At 23.2% G+C, this 15,763-nt stretch overlaps 4 protein-coding genes across 10 annotated transcripts in view; 2 read left to right on the forward strand and 2 right to left on the reverse strand.

The window, feature by feature from the left end:
* The window catches only part of LOC126902444 (GATA zinc finger domain-containing protein 14-like), a 32,237-nt gene extending 25,622 nt beyond the window's left edge, over positions 1-6,615 (forward strand). The window contains exons 1-3 of one of the 2 annotated variants that reach the window (XM_050679739.1): positions 3,951-4,136; positions 4,392-4,532; positions 4,597-6,615. In XM_050679739.1, coding sequence (XP_050535696.1) covers positions 4,413-4,532; positions 4,597-5,835 — 1,359 coding nt within the window. In that variant the 5' untranslated portion in view covers positions 3,951-4,136; positions 4,392-4,412 and the 3' untranslated portion in view covers positions 5,836-6,615. Of the gene's footprint in view, positions 1-3,950; positions 4,137-4,391; positions 4,533-4,596 lie in introns of those variants that run through there. The other variant, XM_050679730.1, reaches the window with a different exon arrangement.
* Positions 453-3,872, reverse strand: LOC126902738 (uncharacterized). Its single transcript, XM_050680338.1, has 6 exons — positions 3,641-3,872; positions 3,445-3,569; positions 3,281-3,363; positions 2,028-2,125; positions 822-949; positions 453-756 (listed from the first exon to the last, which is right to left on the reverse strand). The coding sequence occupies exons 1-6, from the start codon at positions 3,731-3,733 to the stop codon at positions 723-725; spliced, it is 561 nt and encodes a 186-aa protein (XP_050536295.1). The 5' UTR covers positions 3,734-3,872; the 3' UTR covers positions 453-722.
* Positions 6,616-6,683: 68 nt separating the features above from the next.
* The window catches only part of LOC126902453 (protein mothers against dpp-like), an 11,817-nt gene continuing 2,737 nt past the window's right edge, over positions 6,684-15,763 (reverse strand). The window contains exons 1-7 of one of the 4 annotated variants that reach the window (XM_050679778.1): positions 11,344-11,665; positions 10,921-11,181; positions 10,680-10,851; positions 10,389-10,616; positions 9,972-10,045; positions 9,401-9,599; positions 6,684-9,335 (exon numbers count right to left, since the gene is read on the reverse strand). In XM_050679778.1, coding sequence (XP_050535735.1) covers positions 8,935-9,335; positions 9,401-9,599; positions 9,972-10,045; positions 10,389-10,616; positions 10,680-10,851; positions 10,921-11,175 — 1,329 coding nt within the window. In that variant the 5' untranslated portion in view covers positions 11,176-11,181; positions 11,344-11,665 and the 3' untranslated portion in view covers positions 6,684-8,934. Of the gene's footprint in view, positions 9,336-9,400; positions 9,600-9,971; positions 10,070-10,388; positions 10,617-10,679; positions 10,852-10,920; positions 11,182-11,343; positions 11,666-15,305; positions 15,327-15,763 lie in introns of those variants that run through there. The other 3 variants (XM_050679769.1, XM_050679751.1, XM_050679759.1) reach the window with 3 other exon arrangements.
* Positions 11,773-15,763, forward strand: part of LOC126902497 (intraflagellar transport protein 57 homolog) — a 5,702-nt gene continuing 1,711 nt past the window's right edge. Inside the window, exons 1-10 of one of the 3 annotated variants that reach the window (XM_050679852.1) lie at positions 11,773-11,928; positions 12,265-12,444; positions 12,803-12,965; positions 13,043-13,161; positions 13,269-13,425; positions 13,511-13,628; positions 13,692-13,888; positions 13,959-14,103; positions 14,171-14,339; positions 14,999-15,213. In XM_050679852.1, coding sequence (XP_050535809.1) covers positions 12,281-12,444; positions 12,803-12,965; positions 13,043-13,161; positions 13,269-13,425; positions 13,511-13,628; positions 13,692-13,888; positions 13,959-14,103; positions 14,171-14,339; positions 14,999-15,056 — 1,290 coding nt within the window. In that variant the 5' untranslated portion in view covers positions 11,773-11,928; positions 12,265-12,280 and the 3' untranslated portion in view covers positions 15,057-15,213. Of the gene's footprint in view, positions 11,929-12,264; positions 12,445-12,802; positions 12,966-13,042; positions 13,162-13,268; positions 13,426-13,510; positions 13,629-13,691; positions 13,889-13,958; positions 14,104-14,170; positions 14,340-14,696; positions 14,966-14,998; positions 15,214-15,763 lie in introns of those variants that run through there. The other 2 variants (XM_050679870.1, XM_050679862.1) reach the window with 2 other exon arrangements.

Raw genomic sequence — 15,763 nt, forward strand, 5'->3', positions numbered from 1 at the left:
AAAAAAAAAAAAAAAAAAACACATCATAGTAAAATTAATACCTTCTCAGCTTCGCATCGAAGCTAAAAGTCAGACCAGTCAGAGGTAACAGAGTACACTTTATTACCCATGTACATCTATAGTTGATAGTAATTAATAGTACATTAAAACAATCTTCAGAGAGTGTTAACAATTATAAAATTTAATTATATGTGAGATAATAATTTTAAAAAAATACTTTTTTCAATATTGTTATAAAGAAATATACACTTTTTAAAATAATGAAATAGCTCATTTATTTTAAATAATGCCTTTTTTAACATACCTTCAATAAACAACAATGGTTTAAAAATAATAAAATAAATAGAAAATAATAGCAAGGAGTTAATAATTAACTATTAATAAATTATTAATTATTAACAAATAATCAGTTATTTACAGATAATTTAACATTACAATTCAAATAGTAAATATTTAAGCATTGTATTAAATTATCGAAATGGGTAATGAAAATTATTTTACATTGACATCAACTGGTTGGTTATCAATGAGTCAAATCTAGTTTACTTTAATAAATATTAAAATTATATATTTTACAACATTAATTGTATGTAAAAATAAAAAAAGCTATTCTATACAATAATAAAAATAAAATCATAAATTTAGATTATTCACAACTAACAATAATATTCTAAATTATTATAGATACAAAATTTCGCTAACATTTTCTTTATTGTTTTTTACTATTTCTTGGAAGCACTAGAATTTTTTTTCAACCTAATATAAGTAAGACATTTATTTTAGTTTTTTAATGATAAAGGAATAATTTATTATAAGATTACTTGTTTGCTAATCGTGATTTAAGAGTTGAGGTAAATTTAATAGCAACTTTTTTATCAATTTCTTTACAATTTAAAATTGTCATAGCAATTTCTTTACCACTCATTTTAGAAGTTTCTCTTTTCTTTTTCTAAAACAAATGATTAAAAATCATCAAACAAAGTTCATATATTTCTTTTTTAATATTTAGTAGTTTGTATATTTTATGTAACTTACAAATGTAACAAATCACAAACATAATATTTGTAAATCATCAAAACCTATTTAAAGTTAATCTAGTCTAATTAAATTTAATATATGTATTTGTTACCCAATAATATTATAATATTATAATATAATAATAATATAAGAATAGATAAATAGAATAAAACAAATATACAAGGTATAGAGGGTGGAACGGATCTCTTATAACTTTTGATACAATTAAAATATTTTATGATATATTTTTAAAAACAATTTTTGCATTTTTACACTTCATTAAAATCAAAGTTTAATTATTTATTTTTTAGAGTATTTTTTGCAAAAAAAATTTTGATGGGTCATTAGCAACTCTTGGATAAGTACTTATTGAACTTTTTAATAAATTGAGTGGGTAAGTAGCTACAGTTTATACTGGCGTATATATACTCGTAAGTTGCAGTAATACATTAGGAAGATAGTCTTTTAATATACCACCATCTTAATATATATATTTTAACAGCAATGATTAGTAAACTGTTTTATTAAAACAAAAACTCATGTTAATTTTTCCAAAATTTAATGTATAAAGATTAAACATTAAAATATTTTGTAGAATAAGATATTTATTATAGTTTAGAAATATATCAAAACAATTCTTTAATATTGTATTAATATTAAAAATATATAGTTAAATAAAATTCATTGTTGTAATTTCCTGATAGTTTAAGAAATCTTTTAAAACTATTTAGTTATTTCAAAAACGTAAAAAAGTTATTTAAATCTTAATGATTCTGCATAATTAAATTAGTGGTCAAGTATTAATATTCAATTCTATTTGTTTAAATGTATAGATATTTCCAGTCTATCCTAATGGAAGCATTAACCAATTTGAAATGATATTACTTATTTAATAAAATAATAAAAATAATTTATGGTTAATTATAAATTGTATATAACTAATAAAGCAATTTGACAAAGTTTATGTTTGTTAAGGAAATTTAATCACTCAATTGTAAAAATGATTATACCTTAGCTGACTTTTTAGAAAAACTAGGAACTGGTGTATCAGAATCTTCAGAGTCTAACAATTTATCTTCTTTAATTATTTTCATATTTAAATGACCACCTAAACAAAAAATAATAATTTCATAATACAAAATAACAGTGATAATTTATATAATAATTATTTGTTTTTAACATGTGCTACTTGGAGTTATCAATATTGCTCTACTAATCAATTGCTATTCCAAAAGATTGAATCTTTCAAATGGTACCTTTTCTGCTATAGATCTTACTCTTTCCATTGTCTCACTTACACAACAAACAAAATTTCCATTTACAAATCACTTGCCTTCTCAAAGCTGAAATATGGGCTATTTGTTTTTTTGTAGTGATGAAATACTACTACTCATTACTTATTTTGTATTAAGTTTTATATATTATTACTACTTATACTTTTTTTATCTCATTACCTATTTTGTCCTTATATTTGTCATTAAGAAACATTATATTTTTCTTATATTATTACATATTATTCACTTATTGTACGTTTAAGAATTATTATTTCTTTATATATCTTTTTATGCAGCTGTATTAAATTTTTATATAACCTTGGATAAATTATCTTTATTTTATAAATGCATTGATGCATTGTTGTAAAATTGCACTATTTTGTAGTTTTAATAAAAATTAAGCGAAAGTTTTAATAATATTATTTTATTTGACATTGGGATTTTGATTCTAAAACCAACATGAACTGCATAAAAGTACTTTGTAAACTTAAAATATAAATACCATGCAAAACTAATGCACTTTGGTTTGGGATCTTAATACAATACAATATACTTGTAAATACTGTGTTACAACCACTGTTACTTTTTCTTTGATTTGATTATATTCTATTATAATATAATAAATTTTAGAATAATTATCACTATAAAAATAAAATATTTAATGCACTGTAATAGTATAATATGATTATTTTGTTTTTTCTTAATGATTACTCAATTATTATATTTTATATAATAATTGAAAAGCTTTGCTTGAATCTAGATAACTCATTATTACAATTTTGGACTATTACAGTTCTTAATAAAGGTAAAAATGACGAATATATCTATAAGATTATAGTTAACTATAAAAAAATGAAATGTTTTTAAAATGTTTTGCTTTCTCCATCATTTTAAAGAGTTATGAAAAATAAAATTTTTTTGTTTGAACATATATCTAACATTGTTTAATAACCCTACTACATCTTAATTTAATAAAATATAACACATACTTTTTTCATTTTTAATTTCAGCAACAACACTTCTTCTTTTTTTCCCTTTAATTTTTCTGATTTTTTCATCTTTGTCATGTAGCCTGAAAAATAATTGATACTGAAATTTTTCAACCTAAAATTCTTTATAGAAATTCATAAATTAAAGTAAGAATTATGATCACTTTTTTATTAATTTTCTAGCTAATTGATTGGCAAATTCTGTGCGTTCACCAGTACGACGATTAGCCAAACGTTCTTGAATCAAATTTGTTAATTCATCATTTGTTACAATTTGAGAAGTCATTATCTAAAGTTAGCAATTATTATGATTTAATTAGGTTGTTTTTTAATGAATATTGGTAAAAATTATACTCTTACTTTCTTCTTAGATGGTCTTATATAAACACCGTCATCTGATTCATCCTCTATTTTTAAATCAGATGCAGCTGCAGTTTTACTTTTAAAATCCATTAGAAAAAAATGTTATTAATACTTTTATTGCTTTCACAAAATTTAATTACGTAAATTTTGAATAAGATTTAGTTTATAAAATTTATCATGTTATGGTCTCATAAAATAAACAACCCATCAGTTATCAATATCAATTATTAATTTTTATCAACACCGAGTGTTGAACAAGAAATTTGTGGAACAAAAGGTTGTGATACAGATTACATGAAACATACCTTTACATAGTCTGTGGTAGTGTTCCAATGAAAAATATATCGGGGTCCATTAACATGGTTATAATATTCTAGTGGTTAAACTATACAACTTGACTACGTTTTTTTACAAGATTTTAAAGAGGACAGCATAAATTGCTATCAGATTTTAACTATTTTGATTACATTTCTCCAATTCACAATTAAGAGTGGTGATTATTTAATTGTTATGAATAGGTGTATATACAAATAGGCATACGTCAGAAAAAATCATTAGGGAAGTCATCTTAGGTCTTACTCGCCAAAATTCAAGTCTTTAATTTTATTTAAAGTTTCTCTTATGAAATAAATAGTTCCGATTTTTAATCGTGCTAAAATGTTATAATTTTTTCATATTTCATATGTTTGTTATAGTACTTAATAATAATTTAATATCTGTATTACTAGGAATAAAATCATTTTTATAGGATTATTTTATTTTCTCAAATATGGATTTATCTGAAAATGATATAGTTGAAGATGATGTGGAAAGAAAATATAGAACAGTTTGGGTTGGCAATTTACATCCTAAAGTTACTGAAGATATTGTGGCTGAACTTTTTTTTCAGGTATTATAATTGATTTAAAATTTCTTTATATCCATTAATTAAATAAACGTCTTTTTATTCAAAGATGGGTCCCATTGAGTGTGTTCAATTTGGCTATGATGATTATAACAGATATGAAAATTTTGCATGGGTAACTTTCAAGTATGAAAATTCAGTATACGATTGTATGAAAATTTTTCAAGGTACAAAACTTTATGGTTTAACAATCAAAATGAAAAATTATTTAGATAACCCTGAAGAACAAAGATTTGATGAAGAACTAGATAATTTTAAAGAATTGATAAGAGTTGAATGTGGAAATTATAATAGTAATAAACAAAATATCTACAATTATGAAAGGAACATACCAGATAGTTTACCACAACCACCTATGCATTCATCAAATTATAATTTTGATTCAAATATCAAACATAAATTTGAACCTTATTCAGAATCTAATTCTGTTCATCATGCATCAAACAGTGGAAAACATAATCAAACTAGTCAACAGCATTCCAATAGAAAACAATTTCTGAAATTAGAAAGGTTTCCAAATTCTTTTGAAACTTCTAAAAATGATTGGGTGCATTGTAATAGAGAATATTCAAATAAGTTTTCAGAGAATTACCAAAGTATGTCATCAAACAAAAATAAAAATAGATTCTACAATCAAGAACATTTTTCTGATAATCATAATTTAAATAAACATATTGTACCAGTGCGTGATTTAAGAGATACCATGTATCATAAACGTAGTCCGACAAGTAATGATATCCAAAATGATTCTAATGCAGCTTGCACTTCTTCATTAGATCTTAGAGACATTATAAATCCAAGTAGCAGTAGTTCTAATAAAGATCGAAGATATGATAATCCAAATTCTTATGGTAACTGGCATGATAGACACAGAAATAATACAGAACAGAATTATAGTACATATTTAGAAAGAAAATTGCAAAATAAACATTTTGAATCTAACCGTTTTAATAAACATGACATCAATTATCAAAATTATACAAATAGTCAAGAACATCATGATCGACAATTTACTGATGATCAACCTTTCAATAATTTTAATGACCGTCATCTATACCCAAATAATTACCATAATAATGATTACAATCAAAAAGATAGTAGGCCAAATAGTTATGGATACAATAGTCAAAGATCTTCTCGAAATTCTGGTAATCGCCAGCAAAGTCATCATCCTTACAAAAGAAATGGTGATCAAGAAAGGAAAGGGAGAGTAATAAATAATGATCAATATAGTTATTCCCACAATTCTAATACTGGTGGATATAATAAGCCAAGGGGTAGTTATTAATCTCAATAATTTATAGTTGCTTTTAATGTAAATGTTATCAACATTATGAACAACTTAAAATTTTCTCAATAAAAAGATTTAACTTAAAATTTTATTTAACTATAATTTTTTGCTTTATTTAATTTTTTAATTTAACTAAGAAAAAAAAATAAAAATAATTGTTCATTGTTTATATGAAAAAATGGAATTTTCTAATGACATTGTTATTAAGGTTTATATATTTTCATAAAATTTTACTGGAGTGATATTATTTTGGGCAAAAAATTTATTTACTTAAAAAAAATATTTTGTACAAATTTTGACATTTTTTAGATATACATATAACTTTAAGCTTTGAATTACTCAAAGACTGTTAGGTATAATGACACTTTAGGCTACTTGTTATAAGCCATTTACCTAGATTGCCTTGGTCTTTTACTAAATTTGGAAATTTATAAAATATTTTTTATTAATTAATAAGAAAAAAATCAATGATAAATAATTAAAATTGTGTCACATATTAAAATATACATTGTATTTTACCAAATATTTTAAAATTTTCATCTTGAAGATAATAACAATAGATTTTACTATGCATGATCATTCATTATTTAATTTTGGTATTGGCTCAATTGTTTCAAAAAATATTATAAAAAATAATAATTCCAATATAAAACAAGGAAAAATAAAATTTCTAATTTTATTTTCTTATAGCTTAAATATTAGTAATGTTATTTAAAAAAATGTATAATTTAATATAATAATATAATGATAATCCAATAAAAAATATATATTTACATACATTTCATTGTTAATTTATTACATATTACATTATAATGAAGTTACAATTCAACACTTTATTAATAAAGCTACATTACTTCTATTAATATGACTAGAACACAAGACTAGTAAACTCGTAAAAAAAAATATATATATATACAGTCTTTCTTTCAATATTTAATAGATTTCTCTTAAAATAATAGTTGTATAAATAAAATCCTTTTTGGAATAATACCTTATACCTTATTGGTCTAATATTTTTGAAGATATTTTGTGAGATGAAATTAAGGAATCATCCAGTATGATTTTTGAATATTAATTGTTCGTATTAAGATTGTTAAAAATCAAATAAAATCGACTTTAACATTCTAAGATTACATAGGTTATATATAAAAAAAAATTACAATAAAATGTTAATTGTATCAAAAGTTTTACAAATTGTTAATTATATCTATTTCAACCTGTATATACACGTGGGAAAAAAATAGATATTATAAAAAAATGTTGAATTATAATATCGTAGGCCATAAAAATTTATCACATAATAAGCATCTAGTATTAATTACCTACTTATATAAGAGAATTATAAATACTATATATATGATTGCCAAATTAAAATCTGAATTAACCATTTATTGGAGAAATTACAAGTACCATAAGATCAATTTTTTAGATTTAAAAGATGTTTTATTAATAATACATCCTTGTAAAAAATGTATACTCTTAATAGTCCCCTTATTCTTATTTAAGCATAAATGTTATTTACAAATATCTAAAAGAAAAGGATAATTGTGTAATGCAATTAAATTTCTTTATTTTATTTATAGGCAATTAGTTTATCATAAACCACTTTATTACTCTCAAAATAAATCTGTAACTTGGATAAAAAATGGCATATCTACAAAAATGGAAGAAAAAAATGTATTTTTTCAAGTAACTACTATAGAATTCTCAACTATATTAAGGATAACAACTTAATTTTTTAAATGTAAACATACATAATTAATTAAATTATAAAATTGAAAATAATCTAATTAAAAAAATGACTGGTTTGTAACACTTTTGGAACGAGAATTTCTGAAATTATAAATTTTTAAATTTACAGTAGAGTAGAATATGGCAAAGTAATGCAAAATAACAACCTGTAACATATATCCACTATATTTACAATTTTTAATAACTTCTGAAGTACTGTATCAAAAGTTGTTTGTTGTTTTCATAATTTTTTTAACTAAATAAAATAGTTAAATATTACTATTAAAAAAAATTAATTTAGTTTATAATTAATAAATTGTTATTATTGGAAACTAAAAATTACCAAAAATAATTTTATCTACATTATTATTTTAAGAGAAATCTTATGGCTAATATTAAATTATATCCCTGTACATGTAACAAAAAAATCAAATTTTTTTCAATATATTATTTATTTTATCAGTAATTTATTTATCATAAACCACTTGATTACTCTCAAAATAAATACAATATTGAAAAAAAAAATTTGGTTTTATAGTTACATTTATTATTGATTTATTGGCTAATAACTACTTTTTACTCATCCAATTCCTTTTGAATAGTATTTTTTTATTAGTGTCAACTTACTTCTTTTAATAGTAATATACGAAATTTAATTAGCCTAAAAAATTGAAAATTATATAATTAAGAAAACGACTGATCGATAACAACTTTTGGACCAGTACTTTAGATATTATTCTCATTTTTATACTTAAGTGGGACGAAGTGTATGACTGCCAAATAACTAGCGATGAAAATAACAGTACCCATTCCTCACATTCATTCATTACTGTAAATTTTTAGTAATTTCTGAAATACTGGTCCAATAGTTGTTATCAACCAGTCATTTTCTTAATTAAATTATTTCCTATTTTAAAGCTAGCTAAATATATGTTGCCATTAAAAAAATTAAACTGATATCCCTTTAAGTTATAAAAGATTAATCTTAAAAGTAATTTCTTGGTGATAAATAAAACATTATATGTAACTAAAAGAAATCAAAAATTGTTTTTCTAATATTACATTTATTTTGTAAGTAATCGAAAAATATAAATATAAAATAGTGGTTTATGATAAACTGATCACCTTGTATAAAAGAGTCAATTTTTGTCAGTCTATTATATATACAGAGCCAGTCTTATAAGAAGCGAGTTACTTCACAACCCAAACAATTTTTATATAAAATCGGTAAATATATTGCTTTTTTATATTCTATTTAAGTGAAAAGCCAAAAAAAGGTTTTTTTACATACAAATTTTTAGTCCCATAATATTTGTAAGATAGCAATTGCCCTAAATAAAAATACTTAATCATGGGTCAGTATGTCTATGAATGTGAGGTGATAGCATCATGAGGTTTGCCCATTTGTGTAAGTACTTTATCTAGCCATTGAAGTGGTCCATGTAAATGTAACTCAATCCAACAAGGAGTACTAGTGACATCTTGTCTATGATAATCGGCACCCCAACCTTTTACAAATGACATACGTATTGTGCACATTTTAGTTAATTCAAAAACAGCTTCAAAACCATGATTAACTGATTGTGAAAGCAAGCCTGCAAATTCTTGGTTATTAAAAATACGTAATGAGCAACCCGGTGGTATTTTGCACACAGTTGATGGATGAAATCCATGATGCTGATTACAGTTACGTGATTGCACAAATATAGCCGAGTCTGACAAACATTCAGCAAAAACTTCTCCACCGACATAATATAGTTGAACACCTAACAAAATATATTTTTATTCGGAATAAGTAATGGATCAACAAAAACTTATTAAAATACTATACCTTTTCCAATATGACGTCTAGTATTCTCAATTGTAGAATTTCTATTTACATTTGATAACTGACCAAGACAAAAACGATTTAAATCATTTCTAGGATTTGTAAAACCATCAACGACTATATGAGGTGAATGACATTGATAAACTTCACCAACCCTTGAATTAAGTTCATAATATGCTATACTTGCCCAACATGGTTGTTCCTAAAGCAGTTATAAATTATAACTAATTATTAAAACCAGGTTATAACTTATTCACAAATTATTATTTTGTATGTTATGTTATTTAAAATTAGTCGGGACTAAGTTAAATGAAATTTGTTAAAAATTTAAAGTAACGTTTTAATTGAAAATAGAAATTGTTAAAATAGAACAAGATAAGTTAATTTTTTTATTGAGAAATTATAAATAGTGATTATTATTCCAAAACCATTATAATTTTAAACAATCACTGCTAAAGATCAATTTAGTTTTTGAGTTTTTTTTCCAAGCAATATCAATTGGAATATTCAATTTACTTTAATGACACAAAACTTTTTATTTCATGTGTAATTCCTATATACAATTTTTATTTACCTGATATATAATTGGAATTCCATCAATATCTTCAACATGAGTTTTTTCAACAATATTATTTTTATTGAGATCATCTGGTAAAGGAAAAGTTTCATTATCTAAACATTTAAAAAAAATGTTTATTTATTTTAGTCGAAACTAGTAATTACAATAGTTATTACCAATACTCTAAGATTTTTGTTTATTTTTATAGTAATAATTTAGAATTTTAAAATAAATTAATTCATTTTCAAACTTTTACTTGCCTGAATTAATTTTTAAACCAGTAATAATTTACGTATTAACTATCAAATTTATTTTTATACTACTGAAGATGGAATATTAACTCATTGTTGTAAATTATGTAGTTGGTGTAATTTCAACATTTAGAAACTTAAAGACTTAAAGAAATATTTTAGCAATACCATGCAAAATTACCAATTACTGATGAATCAGAGAATGGATTCAATGTGTTTCCAGAGGAAATTTGATTAGGAACATTAATGGTATCAGCATTTTGAATAAGCACACTTTCTGGAAAGCCATCTGTACTTATAGAAACATTTATTGGCATACCAATATCTACTGGTGGTTGGTATTGCTGAATTGGTGATTGTGAAGGTGGTGCATATTCACTATGACGAGGAACTAATACTGGTGGTAAAACTAATGCAAATTAAAAAAATTATTCGATTTTGGAACAACAAATTTTAATTCACTAAAACATACCTGGACTCTCAACTCTTTGATAGTGGTATGGATTAATGCAAACATCTTTCTGTTTAGCAGAAAATGGAAATTGACAATGGTCAACAGCCTTGAGTTCATGATGCGATTGAAGATCTGGCCAACGCCATACTCGGCAATATATAACATGTGGAAGACCTTTTCTATGAGATACCTAAATGAAAAAAATAAAACTTGTAAATATTGATAAAAATATTAAAATAAATTTTAAAACTATTTATACTTGTAATCGACCATCAAGACTTCTTGGAATGGTAACACATTTACTAGGCTGACCAGGTGAGCTAAGAGCTTTCTGTAAGTCCTCTGTAGCTCCTTTAGTTTTCTTCAATTTTTTCATGAGTGCATCAACTGCTTTCTCTGCCCATTTTTCTTCTTCGTCACCTTGTTTCCAACCAAGAAGCTTTTTTACAGATGGGCTAGTAAATGAAAATAAACTATTTAAAGTGCCACTTGTAGAATCCATTTCTTCACCCATAATTTTCTAAAAACCAAGTCAGTAAAACTAAGTTTTTTTTTTATTTTATATCAATATTATTTTTAAAAAATCAAAATATTTTTAAATATATCATTTATAATTAATCAGTTATAAATATAGAAGAGTATAAAAGAAAAACATTTTTTTTATTTTTAAGAAATTTCATACCTAATTCATAATTTTATTTTATTTTCTTCATTTATTAGTTTATACATAAATACCTATATGTAATTCTGTAATACACAATTATTGGTAAAAAGATTAAACCACTGTTAAGTATATTTATGTTATAAATTAAAGACCCATCTAAGAAATTTTAAACGCGATATTGACATTCATTTAAAAATTTATAAAAACAATAGAAATTATTTTTAAGCAATTCTCAACGATAATTTAGAACTAAATCATAATTGTGAAATTCTATACGTTTTATTCTAATATAAATATTAATTCATAAATATTTTTTTATTTAGAAAAATAAATAATAAACTAACAATTTGTAAAACTAAAACCCTCAATACTTTTATTATATATTATAAATTAAGTATTGATTTTTATATTACGCGCCATGCGCAATCTTCATATGATTAGATAATAGATTATATCTCCCTAGCACTCGTCACAACAATCAAAATCATAAGTTAAACAATTATTCAAAAATTACATTGATTTTCAAAAAAATTATTATGTTATAAACTAATTTTCCTAATAATAATCTATTAAGATTTAAATGTTTACTATCAAAAATACAAGGTGACTGTAAATATTTTTATATTAAAAAACATTATTTTTGTATAGCCCATAAATTAATATTTAAAATTTGTTGAATAATTAATAAGTAAAAAATTAATTTATAACATATTATGGTAAATTTATGTAAATGTTTGAATTCCAAAGTATATAAATCGAACTTAATTGATTATAAATACTTAAAATTATTTAATAATATTCCATAACCACTCATTTATCATTGTTTTATTTTTAATTTTTGTCCCATTATTTTTATTATGTTTTTCTATATAAAATGTAAAAACAAAATTTAAGTTACAAATTATGTTAAAATTATAATTTCACCATGTTTAAAATTAGACTAAAATAAATTAACATGGATATTGTTCTAATGGGAACGAACCGAGGTCGTTCAAATGGTCATGCTGATGAGATTTCATTCCAAAGTTTTATTGATATGGAAACTCTAAGTGACCGCTTAACATTATTAAATTATGAAGAATATGTTATCAATATATTGAAAATGAGACTAATTAATAGGTCAGTAACATATTATAATTTTTTTAATAATGACATTAAAAAAGGTGTAAATATAAGAGAAGAACAATTTTCTCCCTACAAATTAGAATTATTTTCTAAATTATAAACTCTTTGAAAAATAGCTCTTACTTTAACAGAAATAGTTAATTATTTCTGGGTCCATGCCTGATATGTCCCCTTACTAGTTTAGTTGAAAATGTATCTTATTTTGGTGTATAGGTACTGAGTTTTTATTTTATTGCACTAAATTTAAAAGATTTTCCTATTTTCTGTCATAAGCAATAACTAATGAGAGAGTATTTTAAACATAAAAATTACAAAATAATGTTTTTAAATGTCTGTTCTTATTCATTTTTAGACATTATTTTGCTCTGCAAACTAATTCAGGAGAACAATTTTTTATGTTCACTTCTCTTGCCGTTTGGTTATTGAATAAACTAGGAAGTGATTTAAAGCAACCTCATGAGTTTGATGACCCAAACATTACAATCAACAATATTTTAGAACACTGTTCCAATTTAGTAGGTTTTATTAATTATTAATATTAAAAATAATAATAAATTTTTAAGCTTTAATATCTATTTTTGGATTAATGAAGGATTTGTTCACTGATATTCCAATTAATCAGTTAAAACAAGGTTTTGGTAAACATATCATAACAGTTTTGAATGGACTTGCTGAATTAGTTATTAGGAAGAACAAATTTATATTCAATAAGTATGTTCACACAATGTTGCAAACTTAATGTATTTAAAATATAGTAATAAATAAAATAAATGTAACCCAATCCAAACAAATAATTACTATATCATGTAACCATATAGACCAAATTTTCCTTCTGAAAAAGATGTAAAAGAAGAAATTGATGAAAATAATGCAGAATTATTATTAGATCATGTTGAAGAAGAGATGATTTGGGTTGATTCAAGCTCAGATGAAGAAAATATAATAAATCTAAATGAACTCTCTAATTTAAACAAAGTATATGTATTTTTATCAACTAAACAAAAGATTTCTCATTAAAATTTTAACATAAATTTAAATAAATGTACTATCATCATTTTAGATAAAAAGAACAAGAAATAAAATGAATAGTAATTTAAAAGTTCCTACAACTAATAAAGAAGAGTGGAATATGGAAGTTGAACAAGTTTTACCTTTATTAAGATTAACAATTAAATTAGGTTAATAATGAAATTAATATTTTATTGTTAAAAATTTTGTTTCTATGTTATGAATTTTTTTAGATTCAAAAGATTGGAGAGCTAATTTGCATAAAATGAATGAATATAAGCTTATAATGGACAAAACTTTAAAAGTTATAAAGCCACTTTTAAATAATCTTCATGATAAATTGGAGGAAACTATAGAAAAAGTTTATAGTCGTGAAAAATATTTAAACAGCACTTTAGATAGTTTATTAATTGACTATCGTAATTCTCAAGTATATAATAATTTTATTTGTGTGTTAGCAATTTGTAAAATTATTTATTAGTGTAAATAAATATTTTTAGGTTGAACTTGCACTAGTAAGTGAACAATATGAATCTTCAAATAATGGTATAATGGAAAGACAAGAATTATTGACTAAAATTACAGAACAATTGGATGTTGTTAAACAAGAAATGGATGAAAGGGGTTTAAGTATGACTGATGGCAGTAAGTTAATTTTGTTTTTGTCAATTTTACTATTTTTTTGTTTGTATTCTATTTATTTATTATTTAGCACCGTTAATTAATATAAAGAAAGCTATTTCTGAAATTAAAACAGACATTATGAAAATGGATGTACGAATAGGCATTTTACAACATGGTTACTTAGTATCTAAGATGCATAATAAAACAGTTATTCAAAATATTACAGTCAGAATGAAACCATTGTTTACTAGTAATAAGTAATAAATATTTAATGAACTATTATCTTTTTTTTATCTATATTGTATTTTTATTTAAATAAACATAACTTTTATTGCTTATGGCATATTAACAGTATTTTAGTCACATGTGTCAATTTTTGAGTAGGAATAGGGTACATAACACTAAACTTAATTAAACAAGTATTATTTAGCACTAGCCAGTTTGATGAGCTTTTAAAGTTATTAATCATTTATTTAAAAAAAATATATTCAAAATTTTCAGTTGAAATACAAAATTTATGATTTACTATATTCAAATTACAACAACAAAAAATTAAAAAAAAAAGAAAGTAGTTAGCCAAAGATAAAAAACGTGTAAGTTCAATTAATTTGTAGGAGGATGTCATAAACTGAATACAGCGTTTGCTGCCAGAGGTCTATTGTTGGTTGTAAACCAGTAGATAGGCTAGGGCTAGAAAGCAGGGATATCTTAATTAGACTGGGACTTTCTATGAAAATAGGCGGTTGATAAGAGAGAGAAGGTATCTGTGTATTAAGCATGCTACAAGATATAAGGTACCGTGTCAAGAACAGGAGACATTTATATTGTTATTATTATTTAAATTGAGACATTTTTTAACATCAATACAAAGCTGAGAAGGTATTAATTTTACTATGTGTTAACCACTTTTTTCCAGCTCTCCTGGATTGATTTTACTGAACAATACATCAAAAGATCTATCATTGTATATCTAGTTGAAGACAATATGAACTGTCATAACTTATTGAAAAAAAAATTAATTAAAACAAATTTTTTCTTTTTATTGAGTATATATTTTTGTAAATCTGACCCTTTATCTCACCACGAGGGAATTCAAAATAGTAACTTTTGAATAAAAAGTTAATCATTTCAACTTAATTTTTAAAAATGTTCTAAAATATTACCTCCTTTAAAAATATAATTATATTTTATATATTAAATTAAAGCTTATGTTACATACATACCAGGTTAAAAAAAAATTTGTCTCAACACCTTATCTTCTATGTACAAATGACTACCTAATTTAAAAAATATGTACTATTTTTGTGTTCAAATTCTAGATTTCATATTGGTATAGTTTTTTCAAAAACTTATAGATCAATATATTTTTTTATTTATAAAAAATTTATTTTATTCACTTTTTACATGTCCCTTTCATTCGGACATATTTTTTTTTTAAATCTGATCATTTACTGTGAGAAGATTTAAAAATTAATACATCTGTATAAGAAGCAGAACTGTTTCAACTTTTGAAAATTTACAGAAATACTGCGTCCTTTAGTTATACAGGGTGATCCATTAAACATTGACCAGCAAATATCTCAAAAACTATTTATTATTTTAATAATTTTAGCTTCGATGCAAAGCTGAGAAGGTGGTATTGGTTTTACTAAGATGTGTTTTTTTTTTTTTTTTTTTTTTT

This window comes from Daktulosphaira vitifoliae, unplaced genomic scaffold (assembly GCF_025091365.1).
Source record: "Daktulosphaira vitifoliae isolate Bord-2020 unplaced genomic scaffold, ASM2509136v1 Scaffold_1, whole genome shotgun sequence".
In the NCBI taxonomy this organism is placed as follows: Eukaryota; Metazoa; Arthropoda; class Insecta; order Hemiptera; family Phylloxeridae; genus Daktulosphaira; species Daktulosphaira vitifoliae.

Coding starts and splice junctions, on each gene's coding strand:
- LOC126902738 (XM_050680338.1), bottom strand. CDS start 3,733: ATGGATTTTAAAAGTAAAACTGCAGCTGCATCTGATTTAAAAATAGAG. Junction 3,570..3,640: donor TAAGACCATCTAAGAAGAAA/GTAAGAGTATAA, acceptor TGCTAACTTTAG/ATAATGACTTCTCAAATTGT. Junction 757..821: donor AAATCACGATTAGCAAACAA/GTAATCTTATAA, acceptor TACTTATATTAG/GTTGAAAAAAAATTCTAGTG.